The sequence below is a fragment of the Protobothrops mucrosquamatus genome, unplaced genomic scaffold (genome assembly GCF_001527695.2).
Source record: "Protobothrops mucrosquamatus isolate PMUCROS unplaced genomic scaffold, P.Mucros_1.0 scaffold605, whole genome shotgun sequence".
Classification (NCBI taxonomy): domain Eukaryota; kingdom Metazoa; phylum Chordata; class Lepidosauria; order Squamata; family Viperidae; genus Protobothrops; species Protobothrops mucrosquamatus.
Genome location: NW_015386903.1, coordinates 684,767 through 707,813, shown reverse-complemented (window position 1 = coordinate 707,813; position 23,047 = coordinate 684,767). Strand labels below are relative to the sequence as shown.

General features: G+C 47.0%; 2 protein-coding genes across 2 annotated transcripts; one reads left to right on the top strand and one right to left on the bottom strand.

The window, feature by feature from the left end:
• The first annotated feature begins 448 nt into the window (after positions 1–448).
• On the top strand, positions 449–18,339 carry LOC107288902 (F-box/LRR-repeat protein 2). The gene is made up of 9 exons (XM_015817566.2): positions 449–523; positions 2,316–2,410; positions 3,912–3,981; positions 11,125–11,226; positions 12,904–13,194; positions 14,312–14,527; positions 15,589–15,735; positions 16,959–17,176; positions 18,165–18,339. Exons 1-9 carry the CDS (start codon positions 449–451, stop codon positions 18,337–18,339), a joined length of 1,389 nt encoding a protein of 462 aa, XP_015673052.1.
• TMEM208 (transmembrane protein 208) lies at positions 3,967–8,103 on the bottom strand. Its single transcript, XM_015817592.1, has 6 exons — positions 8,039–8,103; positions 7,800–7,895; positions 6,898–6,957; positions 6,229–6,365; positions 4,944–5,028; positions 3,967–4,251 (listed from the first exon to the last, which is right to left on the bottom strand). Exons 1-6 carry the CDS (start codon positions 8,042–8,044, stop codon positions 4,114–4,116), a joined length of 522 nt encoding a protein of 173 aa, XP_015673078.1. The 5' UTR covers positions 8,045–8,103; the 3' UTR covers positions 3,967–4,113.
• Positions 18,340–23,047: the final 4,708 nt, after the last annotated feature.

Genomic DNA, 23,047 nt, shown 5'->3' with positions numbered 1-23,047 from the left:
CTGTACCGGGGCGGCCATTTCAGTCTGAAAGACTACACCCACTTGCCCTGAAGCCACGTTGGCTTAATGATGGCTTGCCCGTTAAGCCCCCCCCCCCTTGGCCGGGATGATCCCCGCCTTCCCCCCCCCCCAAAAAAAAGCCCCTTCCCCATCCCCGCCTTTGCTCCTTTCCCACCCCCGGGAAGCGCCTGCCTCTTTCCAGACGGGAGCGGGGAAGCGTCCTTCCGAGGGGCCGGCGTGACTGGCCCATGGTCCGCAGCCGGGTGCTGCGGAGGATGGGCGGGAGAGCCGCCTCTGGGGGGGAGACAAGAGGAAGCTCGGCAGGGGGAAGCGTCTCCCCGCCTCCTGCTTCCTGAAAGAAGGAAGGGCTCGGCCCCAAGGAAGCGGAGGGGCGCCCCGGCTTCTCCTCACCTTCCCCCCTCCAGCTCAGCGGTGGTTCCGGGCGGCCATGCACCCGCCTCATGCCGGGAGGGGCCCCGCTACCTCAGGCTGGGCCCTGCGGACCGAAGGCTCCTCGTTGCGGGTCAGGCCGCGGGGCCCGTCTCCATGGCGACCGACGGGGCAGCCAGCGAGCGAGCGAGCTCCGCCCTCTTCCGCCCAGCCACGCCACGCCCCTCGGGGGCTCCGCCTTCTTTCATTCGGCTGGAAGCGCCTGGGCTGCTTTGCGCGGCGGGCTAGGCTGGTGGGGGGGGGGGTCGTGTGAACGGAGCCAAGGATGGGGGGGGGTGTCCTCCTGCAGGTTTTAGGATCCTACTTTAATTTGGATTCAATTACAGGGAGAAGCTTCTAACACAGGCACCGGGCATAGTCCTCCCTTCTCTTATTCCAGTGTTTCTCAACCTTGACCATTTTAAGGCATGTGGACTTCAACTCCCAGAATTCCACAGCCAGCAATGCTGGCTGTGGAATTCTGGGAGTTGAAGTCCACATGCCTTAAAATGGTCAAGGTTGAGAAACACTGTGACTTACTCACTTTAAACCAGGGGTAGTCAACCTTGGCTCTTTTATGACTCGTGGACTTCAACTCCCAGAATTCCTGAGCCAGCTGTGCTGTGCTGGCTCAGGAATTCTGGGAGTTGAAGTCCACGAGTCATAAAAGAGCCAAGGTTGACTACCCCTGGTTTAAGGCAAGGGGTCCTCAACCTTGGTAACTTTGTGGAATTCTGGGAGTTGAAGTCTTAAAAAAGTTGCCAAGGTTGAGGACCCCTGGATTAAGGGATCCGTTGGTTCTAGCTTACATTTATACAGTGCTTTTTTTTTAAATAAATAAAGGTGCCGGAACTCACACACGTCATACAACCCGCCTTGCCTACCCTACAAGGTTCCATCCAAAAAAGGTGCCGGAACTCCGTTCTGGGCGTTCTATGACAAAAAAAAAAGCCCTGCATTTATAATATATAAATGCAAAATTACCCTATACCCCATACCCCGAGAACGCTTCTGATATATTCTCGCACCCCTTACAAAAGTTTGAAAGAATAGCAACGAATTATGCATATAGACTATAATTTTGAAAAGCCAAGTTTTTGCACCCTTTGGAATATCGTTTCGCACCCCCAGGGTGTGCGAGCACCCACGGTTGGGAACCCCTGGTCTAGATGGTCATCTGAAAATCCCAGGGGCTGGGGCTTCTGGTTTTTGGTGCTGAGGTTCAGCCCTGCTTTCACTTCTCGTTCAAAGTGACAGCTTTGCTATTGGAATTCCTGCTTCTCCTTTGGGGCCTTCCCATTTGATTTGCTAATTCAGACAAGCAGGATACTACTCCTTTGACTTCAGCTTTAGAGGACTGTAATCTTTTTAAAAAAAAAAACTACAGTAGTTATTTATCTCTGAACATGACACAGCCTTTGGTTCCCAGGAAGCAGCTTCCTTCCATCCAAAATTGGAGTTCTCCTTTTGCTTAGTTTAATTGCTAACCTTTCTGTATACCAGTAATTGCTTCCCCATTTGGTAAAAATGGAAGTATGAATCATATCCACCAAAATACAACAACAAAGGTTTCTAACGGTGTATCCTCTCTGTTTTGGAAGGCAAGTTATAGAAGCCAGGAGCAGAAAAATCTTGACAAAGCGTGCCAGATTTTCAGTGTTTACAAAAGAGCCATTTCCTCTTACCTAATTTAATTGGTTGAATTTTCTCTCATCATCCCCAGCATTGTTACAAACGGTACTTACATTAAATTATAGCAAAGTTTCCACTGCTGCTCTGGCAACCTAATCCGACGTGATGGATCATTTCTGCCTGGATACCTTCATCAGCAAATACCTCAAAAAGAAAGATTTATCTCGTCTCAGTTCTGCATTTTTTTTACTTAGCAATCCAGGATCCGACTTCAGCAGCTGAGGAATACAGCAGCTAACACCAAGACCCCACCCTTCGGCCTTTTGCAAACTGACTTGGCTGGCAAACAGTAACAAATCTCAGAACAGAACAACTGGAAGAAATCCAGAATGCTGGAAGGAATCTAATGTGAAAAACATTTGAAAACAAGTGAACGGAGAGTTCCTTTCCAGACTATCTTGGAAGCTGTTCAAGACAAACCCCAGATAAGCCATCACAATAAACCGAAAGCAGCCCTTGAAATCCACACATACAAATATTATGAACTGCATTTTGGGGGGGGGGGAGAGAAAGGTATTTTTGTGAATATACTAAACTGGGCTCTGCAGATCTGAATCAAGTTCATTTGAATTGAATAAACTTCCTTATTTTTAAACTTCCAATATTCTCCCTTCTTGACTGCGGCAAGATGCTATCTCCCATGTGACTTCCTGTGGAGTCAAAATTCTCATTTCCTGCTTTTTCTGGTACTCTTTAGGGAAGCTAAGGGGGGGGGAGCAAGAAACTGGCAAACATGGGTGGGCAGCCTTCTTTGTGGCAATAGGTGGACCAAGAGGTCACCGACGTCAGATCACTGATGCAAAGCTATTTGGACCATTCTGTGCAGAGTGTCAAGGCTTGTTTTATTTTGAATACTTTTGTATTTGAAAGGGGTTTGCCTTGTTTCAGAGTGACAGTCGACCTTGCCCCCATCCCCAGCCCAATTTTTGACGCATGTGGCTAGAGAGGACTTCCAGAAGCCACAAAAGAGGGGCTGTGGAAGAGCTTTGAACAATGGAGGGCCTTCTGGCTTTTCATCACTTCTTTACTTCCCAGTTACTCCACTCCTGATAAAAAGAGAATGTTTGTAATTCAGGGCTGAACGGTGGAGTCCTTGATGCTCTGTGACAGGGGTCTTCAAACCTGGCCCTTTTATGTCTTGTGGATGTCAACTCCCAGAATTCCTCAGCTAGGCACGCTGGCTGAGGAATTCTGGGAATTAAAGTCCACAAGTCACACAAGGGCCACGTTTGAAGACCCCTGCTCTGTGAGTTTGGTGGTTTTCTTGCAGACATTTCATTACCAAACTATGTAATAATGCTAAAAGGCAATGGGTTTGCTCTTAGTTTTATATCCTAGTGGCTTGCCCTGATAAGACAACCCTCTTCAATTCAGAGGGCACCAAAGACCCCATACTCCACTTCAGTATTTGCTTTCGGGATTCTATTTTAAATGCTTTCTTAGTACAAGTTGATACACCGCATTCATTTCCCCCCCCCTTTCTTTCAAATATCTCCCACGTGGCATTTTAATACACGGAGGGATCTCTCCTTAAACCCCCAAATCCTTTTGGTCCTCTGTATCCCTTGCTTCCGTTATTGTTTGAACGTACTTCTCGCTTTGGGCTTCCAGTGAGAGCACCAGGCCTGCCTAGAGTGGTCACGAAAATAGGCGAGTAAATGAACAGACCAAAGGAAACGCACGCACACTGCAAGCGCGCTCACGGCAAAGGTTTTGTCTGTGCGTGTGTCTTTTTAATGCATCGTTGCTACCAACACTGAAAGACCTTCATCGTCCGATTCATATTACAGCATCATTTTAGAAAGGTATTTACACATCTGCAGCCCTCTCCCCTCGCCCGCCCCCTCCCTCCCACTGCAAGCCATATGGCCTTAGGATGAACAGATGTCAGGAGAAGAGCAATGGCCAGCAGAGAGAAACCCCCCCCCCCTGATGTTTTCTGATTGGTTCAAATCCCTGATAAACAGCCACATGGGAGACCCAGGAGCGCAGCTAAAACCGTTTCATCTGCCGGCGTTCTTGCCGACGCTGTTTCTTCTCGTTGGGCTCTTGATTGGCAGCTGGAGATTCCGCAGTGAGCCAAGGACCCAGAAGGTTAACCCAAAGGAGATAGAGTGCTCGCCCCGGAGCCTGCAAGAGGGAACAAAAATGGGGACCCTCTTCAAGGCAGGCCACAAACAAAGTTGCACAGCTGAGAATTAGCAAAAAGCTGGCTGGGCTTTTTAATGGTTAAGGAATTGTACATCCCATTTATCTCTACGAATGATGGGCCTTTCTATCCCTAAATTAAAAATCTCCTAGATTTTTAACAGTGGGAGAAGGTGCTGTATCAAGTGGTCCTGGCTAAAATTAAGTGCAACTGCAAGTGCAGTTTGGGTGGCTGCCATCCAAACAGACTGATAGCTGTCGATGTTTATTTATATCCTGCCTTTTATTATTTTTACAAGTAACTCAAGGAGGTGAACATATCCAACACAATTCCTCCTCCTATTTTCCCCACAGCAACAACCCTGTGAGGTGGCTTGGCCCAAAATCACCCAGTTGGGTTTCATGGCTAAGGCAGGACTTGAACTTAAGGTCTTTTTAGCCTGGTATTTTAACCACTAGACCAGGGGTCTTCAAACTCGGCCCTTTTATGACTCATGGACTTCAACTCCCAGAATTCCTCAGCCAGGCACGCTGACTGAGGAATTCTGGGAGTTGAAGTCCATGATTCATAAAAAGGCCGAGTTTGAAGACCCCTGCACTAGACCAAACTGGCTCCCTGATACAGCTGGAAAGAGGAAGAATGTGCTGTGGACAAATAAGAAAAAGAAACTTACCAAGAACCAGAAATACCACATATAGAGGGAAAAACAACTGAGCACTTGGACAATGGCAGTAAGCAAAATCGTATCCTTCAGGTGCCTGAGGGTAGAAAAAAAAAGCTGGTTTTTATTAGAGCAGAAGTATAAAGTCTCAGTGTCTTCGGTCGTTCTCCAATGTCCCATCCGAGAAAAAAAAGACTGGCTTAAAAAAAAGTTACGGAGAATCAAAAATTGAGAGTGGGCCTGAACAGGATTGACCTGAGAAGAGGGAGGAAGCCCTCCAACCGTCTGGTCCAGATGCATAAGGGACACGGCTTCAGGTTATGCTAAGAAATCGTGGATTAGCTGCACAGTTCTGGATTATTGTGATCCGTTTGAGATTGTAACAATTGGGAGCAAAGAAGGCTGAACGAAGTCCTAGGAAGAATGGTTCAAGGACCTGGGAATGATGAAGCTGGAGAAAATTACAGATAGTCCTCCATTTACAACCACAACTGTTTGAAGTTACAAAAAAGAGACTTAAAGCCCGTCCTCCAACTTAGGACCGCCGCAGCATCCTGACAGTTGCTCCACTAAAATTTGGGCAGTTGGCAACCAGTGTGTATTTACAACCGTTGCAATGTCCCAGGGACATGAGATTGGCAATTGCAACCTTCCCAGCCATCTTCCAAAAACAAAGTCGGGTGGGGGTGGGGAAGCTGGCTTTGCTCAACAACTTTGCTTAACCACTGCGACAAAAAGGTCATAAAATCGGGCATGACTTATTTAGCAACAGAAATTCTGGTCCCCATTAAGGTCGTAAATGAAGGACCATCTGTACCTGCAGTTGCACAGAAGATGCAATAGATTTGTTATCTGTTTATTCCAGGAGGCAGGAGCAGACTTAGCAGGGAAGGGATATTGATCACAACTGAACGTTAGAAGAAATGTTTAAGTGGTAGAAGAGATTCAGCAATGGAAGATACTGCTTTAGGGTTAGAGTTTGCTGAACACCACCATGCACTCATGAGGCTACCTAGAGTGGTAATGAAACATGTGCAAGAAAACGACCAAGCTCAGTGAATACCAAGAACTCAATTGTTAATACGATTATCCTTCTGTTATCCATTTAATAATTTCCTATTTCTATAATGTTATTTACCATTCAATTAAAAAAGGTTTGGGGGGGTCACACACAAGGAGATGCAGGTAGCCCGAGGACCAGTGTGTCCCTCCACTGGTTGAGGCTATGAAGGAAAACTACGTATGCGCTCAGGCAGCAGGACCTGCTCACCTGGACTTAGGTAGTGTAGACACTCACTCTGCCATTCCCTGCTCCATATTCAGATCAATTCCGCCATCAGCGAGGCTGCCGCCCTCTGCAAAAGTAGGCTTTGCCATTGACCTCATTGATTGGTAACTAGCCCCATAGACCATCAAGCTGAACACAAAAGCAACCTAAAAGAAGGATATGAAAATTAGCCAGGAAAAACAGTAAAACCCTTCGGAGACACTCCTACTTTGGAGATACTATTTCAGTAAAGTCTGAAGTTTGAAAAGTGCACAAAGTTTGAAAAGTGCACACAGATTTATATTTGGCAAAGATAGGCAGGAACACAAACACATATTGTAGCCGGTGCCATCTTTTTAACCAGGATCACTGGGCACAACTGGATACAAACACTTCTGTTAAGGATTAAGAAAGCTCTAATGGAAGAATGGTTTACTGGTGGTTATATGTGGAGCCTCCCCAGTTTACAGACATGGTACAGAATGTCAGCTGTGTAGGATTAGCGGGACAGAGGGAAGGCAGTTGAATATGAATCTCATATTCTCCTAGCCAGTATTTTAAACAGATCGATAAAGACTTCTCTCTTTGCAGAAACAAAAAGAACACTTCTGAAGCAATATTTTCTCCTCTCGGTGTGCAACACACATTAACAGTCCCTGACTCAAAAGAAATGACAGTCTGAATATATATAGAACTCACCCAAGTCCAAATGGTAGCTGTTATGTAGAAGATCCCAAGGTTGACAATTCCGTAAATGGCCTGAAACCACAAGGGATATCAAAATAAGAGAGAAAGAGGAACAGACACAGAGCAATTTGTTTAAAGCAATTTCTCAAACTAGGCAACTTTAAGATGGGTGGACTTCAATCTCCAAGGTCCCTTCCAACTCTGATGAGGTTCTGTGTTCTAACTTCCAGCAATGCTGGCTGGGGAATTCTGGGAGATGGTCCCCCATATCTTCCAGTTGCTGAGGTTGACAAGCACTGGTCTAAAAGTTTCATTCTAAATCTAAACATGCAAGTCACCCAGTCAACCTTTAATTCCACTTTTTACCTTCAGAAATAGGGCCTTTACAGGCTGGGACTTGAACTGCTGCTGCCACCCATGGGGGAAAGCTACAGCTGCAATTATTTTGTTGACTGTTTCACCATGCACAGCAGGCAGAAAAGCTTCCTCCTTCCATTATATACTCAAGATGGACAGTATTTAATATTTATTTGCTATGTATATGTAGGGGTATGGGTCTATACCAGTGTTTCTCAACCTTGACAATTTTAAGGCATGTGGACTTCAACTCCCAGAATTCCACAGCCAGCATTGCTGGCTGTGGAATTCTGGGAGTTGAAGTCCACATGCCTTAAAATTGTCAAGGTTGAGAAACACTGGTCTATACGTATGTTGTACATAGTATGTTTAGGTGTGTGTCACTTTGAGAGCGGGCAACTAAATTTCATTTTTGATGTGTGCCGTTGTGCCCACAGTAAAAAAAAAAAAATGACAATAAAGGTTATCTTATCTTATCTTCTTCCCGGATCGAAAATAACCGGGCTGCCCTGGCTCGCCTCTTTCCAAACCCCGGAGACCCAGCGCCCCACACTCACATTCGCCCCTAAGATGATCCGCAGGTAGAACTTGAGGGTATCCTTGTTTTCTTCAAATATCTGCTTTTTGCCTTTGGTTCCTACCTTTCCTTTAGGCTGCGGGGGGGGGGGGGGGAAGAAAAAAAAGGGCAATTTTATTTTATTTTTTTAAAAATCAGAGCTTGTCACGATCCCTCGATCTTTATTTAAAGATCGCCCGCTCGCCCCGGCTCGCTCCAGCCCCCCGATGCCCGACTCACCGCCATGGCGACTCCCCGGCCAGCCTACAGGGAGGGCACGCAGGCAAGTCGGGCCAACTCAGCCCAGCGAGACTTCCGGCGCGGCGCCATTTGCGTCATATCACAGCGCCGCCACGAAAACGCTCTTCTCTGGAAAGCCTACAGTTCCCGACAGGCACCGCGCCGTCGTCTTGGGGATCTCGGAACGCGGGGGAGGAGGAGGAGGAGGAGGAGGAGGAGCTGATGGGCGGGGCGTGGGCGTGGACGGCCGTTGGAGGCGGCGCCGCTTCTTTGTCCATCCGTGTCTTTCGCTTCTCTGCTGACCTCTAGCCGGGCTCCGGCCGGCGATGGAGACCTGGAGGCTGCCCGTCGAGGTAAGGGCGCCCGAAGGAGCGGATGCTGCTCAGTGGAGGCCTGCCAGGTTTGCTGAGCGCTGTGCACCGCGCTCAGCCCGCGTGCATGCATCCATCCAGACGTGTCTGCAGCAGACCCGTGTCAGGCGCTAGCTTTTTTTTCGCGGTTGCTCCTTAAGTGTCATAACTCAGGGGGTCCTCAAGCTTGGCCACTTTAAGACTTGTGGGCTTCAACTCCCAGAATTCCTCAGACTTCAACTCCCAGAATTCCTTTGCTGGCTGAGGAATTCTGGGAGTTGAAGTCCACAAGTCTTAAAGTGGCCAAGATTGAGGACCCTTGTCATAACTGTCTTCCTCCGGGTTCAGATCACTTTCCCCTTTGATCTGAGCCACGTGCATCATTTGCAGCTGCCTACATTTTGCTTCGATATAAGGGAAAACAACGGTAAAATTCGTAGGAGAGATTGCATGGTCTCCATCACCTGGTTTTTAAGAGGTTTTTAAGAATATTTTTAAGATATTCCCTTCAATGTTTGTTTTTTAGTTTTTTCGATTTAGTTTAGATATAGATGTTTACTGCGACTGGTTCGTTTATTCCGTTCTTGCACTGGAAATCCTTTTAAATGAAAGAATCGACCTGTTTGTCAATGAAAATGGACTTATGTCGTGTTTAAACAACAGGGCAATTGTCACATTCGACAAGGTTCCCGCTTTTTAGGAGTGGGTAACTGGATAACCCAAACCATAAATAGCATCAGGGTCAAGGAATGAGTGAAGATTGATAACCACATTAATGAAAAAACAGTTTTCTGTCATAGCCAGATTCCTCGGATAGATACACAGCTGTCTGAAACTGGAATGCTGACGTGGGTAATAAAATCCTGTTTGGAAGGCATGGAGATAATACATTGAATTAGTCCATCGAAAACTGTCTGATGTTGCTGTAGGAGTGTGAAAAATCATCATTTACCCTAGCGAGGTTTGGCCACATCCTCTCCTCATGTAACTGAAACTGTTTTAAAAAAAGGAAACCGACTCCAGTCCAGAGCTTCAGACATTTCCTGAATGTCTGTTTTGTAGAACTCCCCTTGAAATGTTTAATAAACATGTCACTGCATGTACGTAAAAAAAAAACCCACCTCTTTTTCATTTTCCATTTGAGCTAATTTGTTGCCTTTTGAGCACAATTGCTTTTCAAAATGTGTCCCTTTTTATTTTAAAACCAACACAGCTAGGATAAAAGCCGCTCCTTGAAAAAGTGGCTTCGCAAAATGATTTTACAGAACCCTTACAAAATACTGTTTAAAAGTTATTTTTTAATGATTTTTTTTGTTCAAAGCTTCAGTGTTGATTGCTTCATAAACCATTAATTTAGCTGTTTCTATAATTAACAATATTAACTTCTGAATGGTTTTACAGCATGGTGCTAAAATAAACCAGATATTGTCTGATTCGGGCATTGCCTGTTGCGTGAGCCCAACGATGGTAGCTTGTAAACTGTAGCTTATGGCTTGATTTTGATTATTTCTCAAAATACTTTTTGGTCTTGATGGTGACGTCTTATCTGGATTGGGATACTTTATGCTAAACCCCAAAAGTGGGCACACCATAAAAACCCATCAGCCTCAAGCCAGAATGAGATTTTTTTTTCCAACCCAGATAGAACAAGCAAGTACTGTAACTAAATGGTTTTCTTTATAGATAGAGGTTGCTGTTCTCTGAAGACCTCTTTGTACACACAATAGTTTGCTATTGTGTAGAGCCAATTACAGTGAATCATTTACTGTTTTATAGCTTTATCACATCTGGCTCTTCATAAAGGCCAACAGCCTCTGGCATATTATTAGCAAATTAAACCGAAAAAGTGGATAATAAGATTTGTAGAAGACTTCCTTCTTCTAAGCCATGTGGTTTCACATTATATGAATATCTGAAATTAACTTCAGTTTCGCTATATTAAGCCAAAGCAGAAGAGAATCAGATATTTCCTTTTTCAGCAATAAACATACCGCAGAGACAGTCAAAATGTAGTTGCCTGGCTGAGGAATTCTGGGAGTTGAAGTCCGCAAGTCATAAAAGGGCCAAGTTTGAAGACCCCTGTTCTAGATAGTCAAAATATGATTAAGCCAGGACTACTGTATTGGGACACTCAATTCTTCATTATTGCAAGTTGAGAATCTAGACACTTGCTCTAGCAGTTCATAGAATCACGAGGCTGGAATTAACCTTGAAAGTCTTCTAGTTCAACCTCCCACCCAAAGCAGGAGTCCGTATACCATCCCAGACAAATGGTTGTCCAGTTTATTTTTGAAATCTTCCAGCTATGGAGCACACACAGTTCCAGGAGGCAAGCTCTTCCACTGATTAATCACTCTCAGGAAATTATTCCTTATTTCCAGGTAGGATCTCCCTCTGATTAGCTTCCGCCCGTTTGCATCTTGCCCTGCACTCAGGTGCTCCGGAGAATACGTTGACCTCCTCTTCCGTGGGACAGACTTTCAAGTATTTTACTGTGTCCAAATGCCAATACTTGTGATTGTCATCCAGACTCGCAGGATCATGATGCGAGGAAGCCTTATGCTTTACCAGTCCTTACTCCGTTAATTATGTTCTCTCGTTTCCGCACGGATCACCTTATGGAGCGTAACAAGCATCTCAAAATGAGGGCAAGAAGTTTTAGATGACGTTTTCATCTGATAAATTGATTCTCTTCCCAAGGTGAACAGCTGTTGGCCTCTGCTTTCTCATTTGTAGGTCATCACTTACATCTTGAACTTTCTACCTATATCTGACAGAAAAGAGGCATCTTTGGTTAGCCGAGCCTGGTATTTTGCAGCCCAAGACTCTCTGCGACAGGTAAAACCTTTGTGGGCTTAAACAAGCTCGCCTACACTTTCTGTTCCTTCAGAAGGCAATCCCCTCTTGGAAAATCTCCCCTTTTTTTTTTAAGATTGGGCAATTTTTACTGATTTGGGAATAACATCTCAGCCTTCCAATTTGCCAGGGACAATGTGTTAATATGATATGTTACTGTGGGGAAGATTGGCTCATTTTCCGTTAAAGATGGAAATAAGACTGTTTCAGATCTTTTCAAATTTTCATCTTTAAAAGGAGGGGATCCAAAAATCGTCCCTCTTCTTCTATAATCTAAAACCAAATAGATGTTGGCAACGAATTGGGATAGTGTCTCTCAACCTTGTCCACTTTAAGATGTGTGGACTTCAATTCCCAGAATTCCCCAGCCAGCTATGGCTGGCTGGGGAATTCTGGGAGTTGAGGTCCACACATCTTAAAGTGGACAAGGTTGAGAGACACTGAATTAGGAAGTGCAGTATATCAAATTGGCCTCTTTGGAAATAAAGGCATCCTTGACTTAGCAACCCCATTCAGGACTGCAATTTCCATTGTAAGTTGCGGCAGTCGTAAAAGGAGCCATCACACGAGCAGACTTCTTTTTACGGCCATTTTTATCACGGTTATTAAGTAAACCCCCATATGTGTTAAAAAAATCTCACACTCATTAAATGAATCATGTGGTTGTTAGTGTAGAATCCGGCTTCCCCAACTGACTTAGCTTGCTGGAAGTCAACCAGGAAGGCCGCAAGTTGCGATCCCGTTACCGCAAGACACGGCAACCGTCGAAAATGCGAGCTGCTTGCCAAGCGCCTGATCACGTGACCGTTCGGGGTGGTGGCGCAACAGTTGTAACTTCCAGGATGGGTTGTAAGGTCACTTTTTTCCCAGGCCGTCATAACTTGGAACCTGTTATTAAATGAACGCTCGTAATTCGAGGACTGCTTGTACGTCCTCGTGACGGAGCCCGTCTTGCTTCAATTCTAGGAAAATGTCCTCTACAACATCCCAGCTACTTCCGCTTCGCTCAGTACCATCCGGGCCTTGGCCCAAAGGCACGTATGCAACATCAGGATGGCCAACTTGGACAGCTCCACCACTTCCCGGGATGTCATCAAATACATTGCCAACTACCTGGGCCCCCACCTGCGCAGTCTGTGCCTGAACGGGAGCTGCCTGACCGAAGCCAGCTTTGAGGAGCTCCTTCTGGCTTGCCCCGGCCTCGTGGCCCTGGACCTGAGCAGCTGCAACAGCATCTTCATGCCCGGCACTCTGCTCTCCAAAAAGGAGACTTTATTGCAAGCTCAAGAAGCGCTAGCCAATTTGCGGGAGCTGAATTTGTCCAGCGTCAGGTACTTGTCCGATCTCACTTTCAACCGCCTGACCAGCTGTTGCCCACAGCTGGCCAAGCTGGTCCTGGCTCGCTGCCACCTGACCTTTGAGTTTGACAGCTACAGTGGCTCCCACGACTACAACTCCACGGCCCTGCTCTCTTTCCGCAACCTCCTGCAGTTTCTCGGCCGGCGAGCCGCTCGCATAAAGTCTCTGGATTTGAGCGGCACCAATATTAACAGCCAGGCGATGAGGACCTTGGTCCAAGTGGAGAACCTCCAGATGGAGGAATTGGTCTTGCAGGCTTGCCGGGATCTGACCAACGAGGCGGTCAGCATCCTGTGTCAGCACCAGCCTCAACTGACCACGCTGGACCTGAGAGGCTGCTCTGAGCTTTCGGACCGGGCTGGCCTGGCCATCAGTTCCCGGCTTCTAACTCTTCGTTGCCTGCGCCTCGGGAAGCTCCCGCGAATGACCGATGCCGGCTTCCAGGGAATGTCACACCTGAAGCATCTCCAGAGCTTGGACGTGTCTGAATGCAGTCTGCTGAGCTGCAGTGAGCTGGTGAAAGCTTTTGGCACTAGCGCCAGACCTCCCGAGCTAAAATCCTTGAATGTTGCCTTTTGCTCATTACTAAGGGTAAGTTCTGTGATGGTTTTTTTAAAACTGATTTCTTTTAGACCAGCAGTACCATTCAACAACTGGTTCACAGGCCGTGCGACAGCATAATGAGTTGGTTTGGGTTTAGCTTAATACAATCTTCAGCTGTGTCCACTAAACTATGGTTAAATTCCTTGGCTTAATGCAATCCAGGGCCATCATTGTGCCCTCAATTTCAACCCTAAGTCGTGACAGGCGTAAAGCCGGTCCTCACAGCATGCACGATTTTATGGCCGTTTTTGTGGCAGTCATCAAGTGAACATGGGGTCACATTAAGCAAACCATCTTCTGTGGGGTGTATCTTGCTGAAAACTGGAAGTAAACACTAGTTTCTGAAGGGGGAGGGAGATGTAAATTGAGGCCCTGTGACCATGGGGAGCTGCAAATAGCCATAAATGTAGGCCAGTTCCCGAGTGCCCGAAATGTGGTTACTAACTGCAAGGTGAATGTGGAGAGACGCAGAGCCCGGCCCATCTGCTGGTACGTTGGCTACTACCGGAAAAATGTACCGATAGTGGCTTATTTTTGGCCAACGGCAAAGCCAGGAAGGTGGCTTGATTCTGGCAGCTTGAAGTTTGACCTAGACACGGAAGGAGGAGTAGAATGACTGCGGGGAGGACAAGGGGGAAGACGTTGGAATTTCAAGTTCAAGTCTTAAAGTCCCTTTGCCGGAATCCATCATGAGTTCGACCAACTCCTAAGTGACTGGTCGTAAGTCAAGGATTTCCTGTGTGTGAATCTTCCCAGCTTGAGGCAGAAATTCACCCAGAGTCATGTCCTCTCGGAAGCCCCTGTGGGAAGTTTAAGTGAATACGAACCCAACGGTCTTTTTTTTCTTCTTCTTCTTCTTCTTCTTCTTCTTCTTCTTTCTTCTTCTTCTTCTTCTTCTTCTTCTTCTTCTTCTTCTTCTTCTTCTTCTTCTTCTTCTCCTTCTCCTTCTCCTTCTCCTTCTCCTTCTCCTTCTCCTCCTCCTCCTCCTCCTCCTCCTCCTCCTCCTCCTCCTTCTTCCTTCTTCTTCTTCTTCTTCTTCTTTCTTCTTTCTTCTTTCTTCTTTCTCTTCCTCCTTCTCCTTCTCCTTCTCCTTCTCCTTCTGCAGGATAGCACAGTGCTCTCTCTGGCTGGCGCTCTAAGCAAGAGCCTTCGGGTTCTGGATTTGTCGTCTTGCGTGTCGCTTTCTAACCGAAGCGTCCAAGCCATCGCTTCCAGTCTTTTACTCTTGACTGTCCTCCGCTTGGCCTGGTGTAAGGAACTGACCGACTGGGGTTTGCTGGGGATCGGGGAGCCCAGAGAGGAGTGTGAACGCGCCAAAGAGGTGAGAGAACAACAGTCATAGAAGCACACAATCATAGAGTCATAGGGCTGGAAGGGACCTTGGAGGACTTCTAGTCCAACCCCCTACCCAAGGCAGGAGACCTTGTATCAGTGATGGCGAACCTTTTAGAGACTGAGTGCCCAAACTGCAACCCAAAACCCACTTATGCATCGTCGAGTGCCGGCTGGGTGTGGCCCATTGGGTGGCCATGGCCAATTGGGTGGGCGTGGCTGCGGTGGTAACGGCAGACTGGGTGGGACTAAAAAGTTCAATCAAATAATTCCAACTTTGCAAGATCTTTTTTTTTCCTGCGAGAAGTTGAATTTTTTTTTTTGCACATGGCGGTGGTTTAAAGCGAAAAAGTTTTATAAAACCCAGCTGAAGGCCTAGGACTGGGGCGATGGCGCACGTGCCCACAGAGAGGGCTCTGAGTGCCGCCTCTGGCACCCGTGCCATAGGTTCGCCACCACTGCCTTATATCATCCCAGACAGATAGACGTCCAGTCTCTTCTTCAACACCTCCAGTGATGGAGCTCCCACAGCTTCTGGAGGCACGCTGATCCATTGATTAATTGTTCTCATTGTCACATCATAAACACACCTTTTTTTTCCCGCCTAATGGCCAAGCTTATTTTTGGGTGGTGAACACTTGTTCTGGTAGCACAAGCCTCCAAAATGTTTACAAACCCTGAACAAAAGAGCTGGCCTCCACAGTGACAGTGGGAAAGTCACCATGTGAGGAGAGGTTGAAATAGCCACAGGAGTGGGCCTGCAAGCCACCAATTCCCTTTTGTGTATTTTGGAGGCCTAGCATCAGTGCTCCCGTATCATGCTCCGTTATGGTCCTTTCCTGGATGTCTCCTAGCTTCGTGGACTTTCACTCCCCCGGCCAACAGGGCCGTTAGAGCACACCTGAGGGGTGTCCACCTCGCCTTCTAAGCAACCTCAGGAAGGTTTGGTCTGCTTTTACCCATCCTTCCGACTTGCTTTGACAGAAAGATGCTGGCCCAAAGTTCAGCAGGAATTTTGGCAATATGGGGTTTTTCCTGCCCCCTCCCCAGGATCTGGAGAAGGATAAGATGATGGTCATTAACCTCAACCAGCAGAAGGCCCAAGAGCAGCGCCCAACCTCTTTGAACGCCTTGACCCGTCTGCAGGAGCTGGACCTGACGGCCTGTGGGAAGCTGACGGACATGAGCATAGCCAAGGTACAGGGCGTCCTGGGGTGGGGAAAGCAGATATTGGGACTCACTGCTTTGCTAAATGGACCAGCAGATAGGACAGTGGTTCTCAACCTGTGGGTCGGGACCCCATTTGGGGTCGATGGACCATTTCACGGGGGTCGCCAAGCAAGGCTGTCCGCCATTTTTTTTGTCCATTTTTTTCCAATTTTCCGGCGGGTGCCTTACCTCCCTTGGGCTGGGCCAGCTGGTGGTCAGCCTGCTCCGTCTCTGCCGCTTGCCAGCTACGCCTCGGCCGGCGCAGGGGGCGGAACCACGAATGTGCGGCGCTCCCGGGCAGGGAAAGTCCTCGACGTACGACCGGTTGGGTAGTCCTCGACTTATGACCGGTTTAGTCCTCAACTTACGACTGGTTTAGTCCTCGACTTACGACCGGTTGGGGTCGTGACATTAAAAAGGTTGAGAACCACTGAGATAGGATCTTCTCCCTGGCCAACGTTCCTATGAAGAGAAGTTGCATTCTCCAGTTTGGGGCAGCCCAAACACCGTCGGAGGAACATCTAAAATGACCTCCTATGAAGTAGAATTATTGGTCCATCTAGCTGTGCAAATCTTCCATTTTCCTTCATTCCATGTAAAGCCTCAAAGAACTCCAGGCTTGGAAGCAGCGCATAGGTTACATATCCCCACTGTAAACTAAATAATGTCGATTTTCTTGGGGTTTGGCTCCAGGTGTTTTTGAATTCTTCAGCTGGCCAGGGATTGTAACATTCTCCACAGAAAGCAAGCATTCTGGCACCGAGATTGATTCAAAGCCTACTCAAGTTAAACATTTCTAAAGAAGCCTGGCTGGCTGGGGAATTCTGGGAGTTGGAAGTCCACTCACCTTAAAGTTGCCAAGGTTAAGAAACGTTGCTCTAGCACAGAGGTGTCAAACTCGCATCTCATTCTGAGTCCTGCGGGAGAAGGGCGGTATAGAAATTAAAATAATAATAAAAAATAATAATAATAATGACGTGTCGTGACGTGTCTTGACTTTTTTTCCATTGCCGGCAATGGGGTGGGCGCGGTTTTGCCATGACGCATCCGGCCCGCGGACCGGCAGTTTGACACCCCTGCTCTAGCAAGTCGGGGTGACAACTCACACCCAATAACCTTCCTCGGTGTAAGCTTGGGGTGCTTTTTCTCTCTACCAGCCTGATTTCCACCTTGCACCTCATGCGGGATTTGGCCCTGCCCTTCCTTTCCAGGTCATTAGCTTCCCAGATCTTCGCTACCTCTCCCTCAGCCTCGTGCCCAACATCACCGACACTAGCCTCCTCGCTATTGCGCGCAACTGCCGGAGCTTGGAGCACCTTTCGCTGAGCCACTGCACAAACCTGACGGATAGAGGCTTTGCCGAGGCAGCCGGTGCCTTGTGCAGGTTGCAGCATCTCATTCTTTCTGGCTGCAACCAGCTGACGCCCAGGTAAGTGAGCGTAGTTTGCAAGGGGTGGGTCACCTGAATGCCTTGGGGCATCGCCTGTGGCCTAAAGGCTCCTCAGTTGACCTTGGGAAATTCTTTAGAGCAGGGGTCTTCGAACTTGGCCCTTTTGGGGGTCATGTGAACCATGACCCCAAAAAAGGGTGGGAAGGAAATGCTTAGAATTACATGCATAGCGGAAAAGAAGCCAGTCCTAAGCATGATGTCATGTGTCTGATTAACGAAACACTTAAAAGGACTTTCAGGCATTTTTACTCCTAAAAGCATTTATTAATGTTAAAGATACGTCAGAACAACATGGAGGAAATGCTTAGGACTGGCTTCTTTTCTGCTATGCATGTAATTCTAAGCATTTCCCTCCCACCTTTTTGGGGGGGTCATGGTTCACATCTTCCAATCAACTTGGAAGATGTGATTTACTTCCGGTTTCTTTTCCCCTTGTGCCTGGTTTAACTATAAAAATGCCAGACAGCTCTGCATATTGTCAAAGCAAGAATATACAGTATTTGCAGCGTTGACATCTTGTGGACTTCAACTCCCAGAATTCCTCAGCCAGCAAAGCTGGCTGAGGAATTCTGGGAGTTGAAGTCCACAAGTCATAAAAGGGCCAAGCTGGAAGACCCCTGATCTAGATAGTCAAAATATGATAAGCCAGGACTACTGTATTGGGACACTCAATTCTTCATTTTTGCAATGAGGAATTCTGGGAGTTGAAGTCCACAAGTCATAAAAGGGCCAAGTTGGAAGACCCCTGCCTTAGAAGCTCTTCCCCCTGCAAAGGGCCCTGTCCATTTTATAGCACTGCTCCAGCTACTACAAGTCCCAGGTCCCTCTCCCTAACCATGAGCACCAGAAGATTGCCCACACCCTTCCCACAAAGGAGATGGGGGTGGCAAGGTTACTGCAGAGCTTTCCTTGAGGTGGTGGGTGGGCCCAAGAGACCAACAGCAAATTGGAATATATCCCTTTCTAGGACCCTGAAGTCCGTTGGCCAGGAGTGCCAGCTGCTGAAGTCCTTAGATGTCTCCATGTGCAGCAAGATCAGCATGTCCGACGTCGAACGCTTCCAGTCGCAGCTGCCCCCTCAAAGCCAGACCAGCGTCCAGTCACGGTTTGTGGGTGGAGCAGATCTTTCCATCACCCTTTGAGGAACCATTGTGAGCCCTGACTCCTCGATTCACCTTTCTCCATCCCAGTGGGAAGGCAGGAAGTCCTCCTCTTGTGACATCCTTGATGGCCTCATGCCCGCAGGGTGAAATGAATTGCACTCGAGCGGCTGCATAAGCCCCATCAAGGAAGCAACTTTTCTTCCATGATATTGGGGACAGGCCCCAAGGCTATCTTCCAGGAGTTACTGAGCGAGAACCAGCAATTTCGGTACTTTACAAGCAGAATGGATGATATTTATTTGCTCCAGGAGTTTGGACCCAGGTAAGTCCCAGCAGTGCTGGGAGTGGTATCCCAACAAGACGGCAGGATAAGTCTTGTTATTCACGCCAGTTTCAACATACCCAGGCACGAGCACTTTTTTGTCGTCTCTAAAGGCTGTGAACGCCCTCTAGGCGACTATATTCTTCGTTGCCAATCCTTAAAAGTCCCTTTGTCCATTTTAAACGAAACCTGCATTTGCTTCTGCTTTCAAAGTCTGCCCTCCTCGCCGATAGCAAGCATCCTTGGACTGTTTGGATACAGCGAGATGTCCCGGTGGCTACTTCTTGCAAACAGGGTGAAAAATCAACTTTTCCAATAGCATCTGTCTCTTCTTTCTAAGCCCGTGGCTCAGTTTGTGTACACAGGGAGGGGCAGGTGTCAGACCTAAACCAGGGGCACAAATAAAAGACTGCTATCTTATCCATGCTTTAGAGTTTTGGGGCAAAGGACAAAGCGATCTATTAAACCCAACTCTCTCATCTTGGCTAAGAGTTACATGTTTGATTTCCCTTCTCACGGACCCTCTTCAAGTAATAAATCCAAAATAGCCGAGGTTCTGCCAGATGCCCCCGTTTCCACAAAATAGCATTGGGATAGCATGTTCTCCAAAAATTTGTCAAGTCGTGCCCAAAATTTAGCTTTGCGCACCTCAACAGTTAAAAAAAAAAAAAGGCCTGCCAGTTAACTGTCTACAAAAATAAGGTGAAACGTGAAAAAGGGTCTCGTGGGTATCTGCTGGAGTTTTATGACATCGTTTTACTATGACAACTTGAAAAGCCTTTTCGTTTTCATGGTCCCAAAGGTGCTTTTTTTTTTTCAAGAGGCAGCTGGTCTGTCTTGTTTTCCTTTGAAGATGTTTTGCTTCTCTCCCAAGAAGCTTCTTTTCAGTGAATAGTTGGGGAACTAAAGATGCGTGGGCTTGATTCTGCATGGATCAAACAGTCCCGAATTAGGTGCTCTGCTTAGCAAACAGCTCTTTGTGTGAGCCGTTGTTATTCCACTGACTCCAGTAAATAGATTTCAGGGTTTTGATCCGGAAGATAAATCTACCCAAACCTGAGATGACAAATTAGAGCTTGACCCACCCCATAGGATGCCCACAGAGGCATACCTTTCTTCGTCAATCTCCCCACGATGATCTAGTGGAAGAGGCCAGTGTTGATCAGAGAATCATCTCTGGATTTCAGCCATTTTGATCTTGGTCCCTGCAAGGCTGGTGTTATTGACTGATTGATTGATTAAATTTATTTGATGCCCATCTTGCTGCAGGCAACTTATTGACTCCCGATAAAGGTAATTTCTCCATCTCCAGCTGTTTCACAAGCAATAACCCTTCGCAGAAGGCCCATCTTAGACTCGATCATATTCCCAAAGCATCTGTCCCTGCAGCATAAGAGGTTACCACTCAATCTTTTTATTTTCTAAGTGGGGGGGGGGGGAAAGTCAAACTTCTCACTGGGTTTTGACTCCACCTATACATTTTAAAGACATCCGGTTTCTGTGCCCTGCACAGGAATCCCAACTACGTGCAATCAAAACAAATGAACAAAAAAAAGTCATAAAAGTAGTTCTTCCTCTTTTCTTTTTAATGATTAATGGCTTCTATGCCCAAGGTAGTACCACAGTGAATTTGTTACAGTAGAATCATCTGAGCAGGAAGGAAATTGGGGAATGCCCAGGAATCCCTTTTCAGCATTTTTCAAGTAGTCCTCGACTTACAACAGCCTACTGACCGTTTGAAGTTACAACGGCACTGGAAAAAGCGACTTATAACCATTTTTCACACCACGATTATTGCAGCATCCCCAGGGTCACGTGATCAAAATTCGGATGCTTGGCAATTGTTTCCTCTTTATGACGGTTGCAGTGTGCGCTGGAGTCACGTGATCCTGTTTTGCAACTCTCTGACCAGCGAAGTTAATGGGGAAAGTCAGATTCGTTTAACAATGGTGTTACTAACTTAGCAACTGCTAAGATCCACGTCAGAACGGTGACAAGAAGTGGGGCAAAATTCACTCAACAAATGTTTCCCTTAGCAACAGAAATTTTGGGGCTCAATTGTGCTGGTAAGTCGAGGACTCCCTGTATTGAAGCAGACAAGGTTTGTTCTTAACCTGTGAAGAGTTCTCGCGGCACAAGACTAAATCATAGGCAAAGAGCCGGAAGGGACAACAATAACAACAAAAAAATTCTGATCCAGTGCAATCAACTCCACATCTGTTGTGGGGCGAGTAAAAATAATCTCTTGTGACACATACACCGAATGTACATACAATAGGTAAAGAACAGCCAAATTTTCTTTCAAAATAGCTAAAGGGAGACAGAGGCCAAGAACAATCAAAAGAAGCCTGTCCCTCAGTCACAATCCCGCCATTTACAGAGTGAGGCCGAAGTGCCTTTGGTCCGTGGTCAGTTAAAGGGGTCAAGCTCCGATCCTTGGTACATCAACAAAATCTTAGGTTCAAGCTGAGCCTCGTAGTCTGTCTTGTTCAGAGGTGAGCAACTTTACGATCTGTGGACTTTACGAGCTGGCCCGGGAATTCTGGGAGTTGAAGTCCACCGGTCGTAAAGTTGCATAGTTGCCCACCCCTGGTCTGGTTTAATCCCTGGTGTGATGCAACGCAACCTCTGCCCCCCCTCTTCCCTTTTAAGAGACCAAAGAGGTTGTCTACTTAGCTTAGGCACACTACAAGGTGGCCAGCGGTATAAGGAAAAGCATTTTTTTTTTTAAAAAAATGGCATGTTTCATGGCCTATCCAGAATCCAACTATTGTTGGGGCAGAATCGAGACTATTGTTCAAAACCAACAGGACCGACCGTTAAGTACCATGGAATATACTGTACCCTAAAAGGAAGTTCTTGAAAGAGAGATTGTCAGAAATCTTTCCCCCCCGTACCGTACATCGTACTTGCAAACTATCACGAGTTTAAAAAAAAAGAAATGCATCCCTTAAAGCTAATGGTGCTCCTGGTTTGAACAGAACATCTCCCTCTGCTTGGGAAGACAGGAGCCATGACTGCATCGCCTCCCATTCTTAGACGGCAAGAGGGGGCAAAGTGTAAAGTGCAAAACGTAACCCAAGGCAGAGCGAGCATCTGACAGCATTGAAACTACACAAGCTTAGGAAAGGGTGGAGAAGAGACCAATTGCCTGACGGAGGACACCAGTTCTTCATAAGGAAAGCAGGGGAAGACCTCTACCATCCCCTCCACTCCGTACCCCCAATTCCCAGGGAAGTGCACATCCAAACAAAACCTTTGGGGGAAAAAATTAAAATAACCGCTAGCAGAAAGAATTCAGAGATCCATTCGTGACTCTAAAGCCAACTTAAACCTCATTCTTAACCCACAACCAGCCCTTAGAACAGGGGGGTCTTCAAACTTGGCCCTTTTATGACTTGTGGACTTCAACTCCCAGAATTCCTCAACTGGGAGTTGAAGTCCACAAGTCATAAAAGGGCCAAGTTTGAAGACCCCTGACTTAGAAGCTTATCGTCTCAGGCCGCTGAAGCCAATGCCCGTCTGTTCTCACTGGAATTGAGATCAAGGCTCAGCTTGATGAGGACTTTCTGCCTCTGCTCTGACACTCTAAACAGCTACCAGCCTATTCCCCCCAGTTTCCACACAGCCAGCAACTGGAGTTTTTTTAGCTTGTACAATATGCAAAAGCTAAGGTGGTTGCATGGCTGAGGCCGGTTGTGGCACTAATAGTGTCCAAAGCGTTGTTGGGAAAATGGTAGTCTATGTGGCTACCCCTTACAGTAGGATAATGCTAAAGATTGCAGAACGAGGTCTCTCCAGAGTACAAACCAACCCACGTGGCAAGCAAATTCCCTTATGGGTTTTTGCTTCCTTTTTGGTGTCCATGTGTGTGTGTGTTTTCTTACAGGTAACTTGCTAACACCAGCTACAGATGGTAGCTCACCGAGACAAGTATCTTGGTGAGTGGGTGGCTGTTCAATTCTCTGTTCCCTTTTTCACAGCGCTCACTTTCTGTTCTTAAAGCCTATTTGCTAGCCTATCCCTCTTCCCGGCAAAGCTATTCCCGTTCCAGATTTTGTTGGCCCCTCGGTTGGAAGAAAGCCCCCTAATGGTGCATCCGGAAGAGTTAAATTAAAAGAACTGATTTTCTAGCGTTTAAAAAAACACACACACTCAACCAACGCTCGGTTGGGAAGATTGTGAGCAAACCACAGGCTGCCCTACTCCTTCCTCTTGGTCTCGCTCCATTTGCTGCGATGCCTGAATTAGGCAATCTGTGGTCACCGCTCATGTTCAAACCATGCTTTGACAAGATGCGGTCTGGCCTGGATTGGTTACCTGTGGTTTGCCCAGTTTTGATGTCATAGTAAATGCTACTCGGGTGAAAAGTGAAACTAGAAATAACTGGAACGTGGGATGAACGCAAGGGAACCCATGCCACGT

Coding starts and splice junctions, on each gene's coding strand:
- TMEM208 (XM_015817592.1), bottom strand. Junction 6,958..7,799: donor GGATCATCTTAGGGGCGAAT/GTGAGTGTGGGG, acceptor TTGTGGTTTCAG/GCCATTTACGGAATTGTCAA. Junction 6,366..6,897: donor CAGCTACCATTTGGACTTGG/GTGAGTTCTATA, acceptor TCCTTCTTTTAG/GTTGCTTTTGTGTTCAGCTT.
- LOC107288902 (XM_015817566.2), top strand. CDS start 449: ATGCACCCGCCTCATGCCGGGAGGGGCCCCGCTACCTCAGGCTGGGCC. Junction 524..2,315: donor CCGAAGGCTCCTCGTTGCGG/GTCAGGCCGCGG, acceptor TTTTTTACTTAG/CAATCCAGGATCCGACTTCA. Junction 17,177..18,164: donor TGCAACCAGCTGACGCCCAG/GTAAGTGAGCGT, acceptor ATCCCTTTCTAG/GACCCTGAAGTCCGTTGGCC.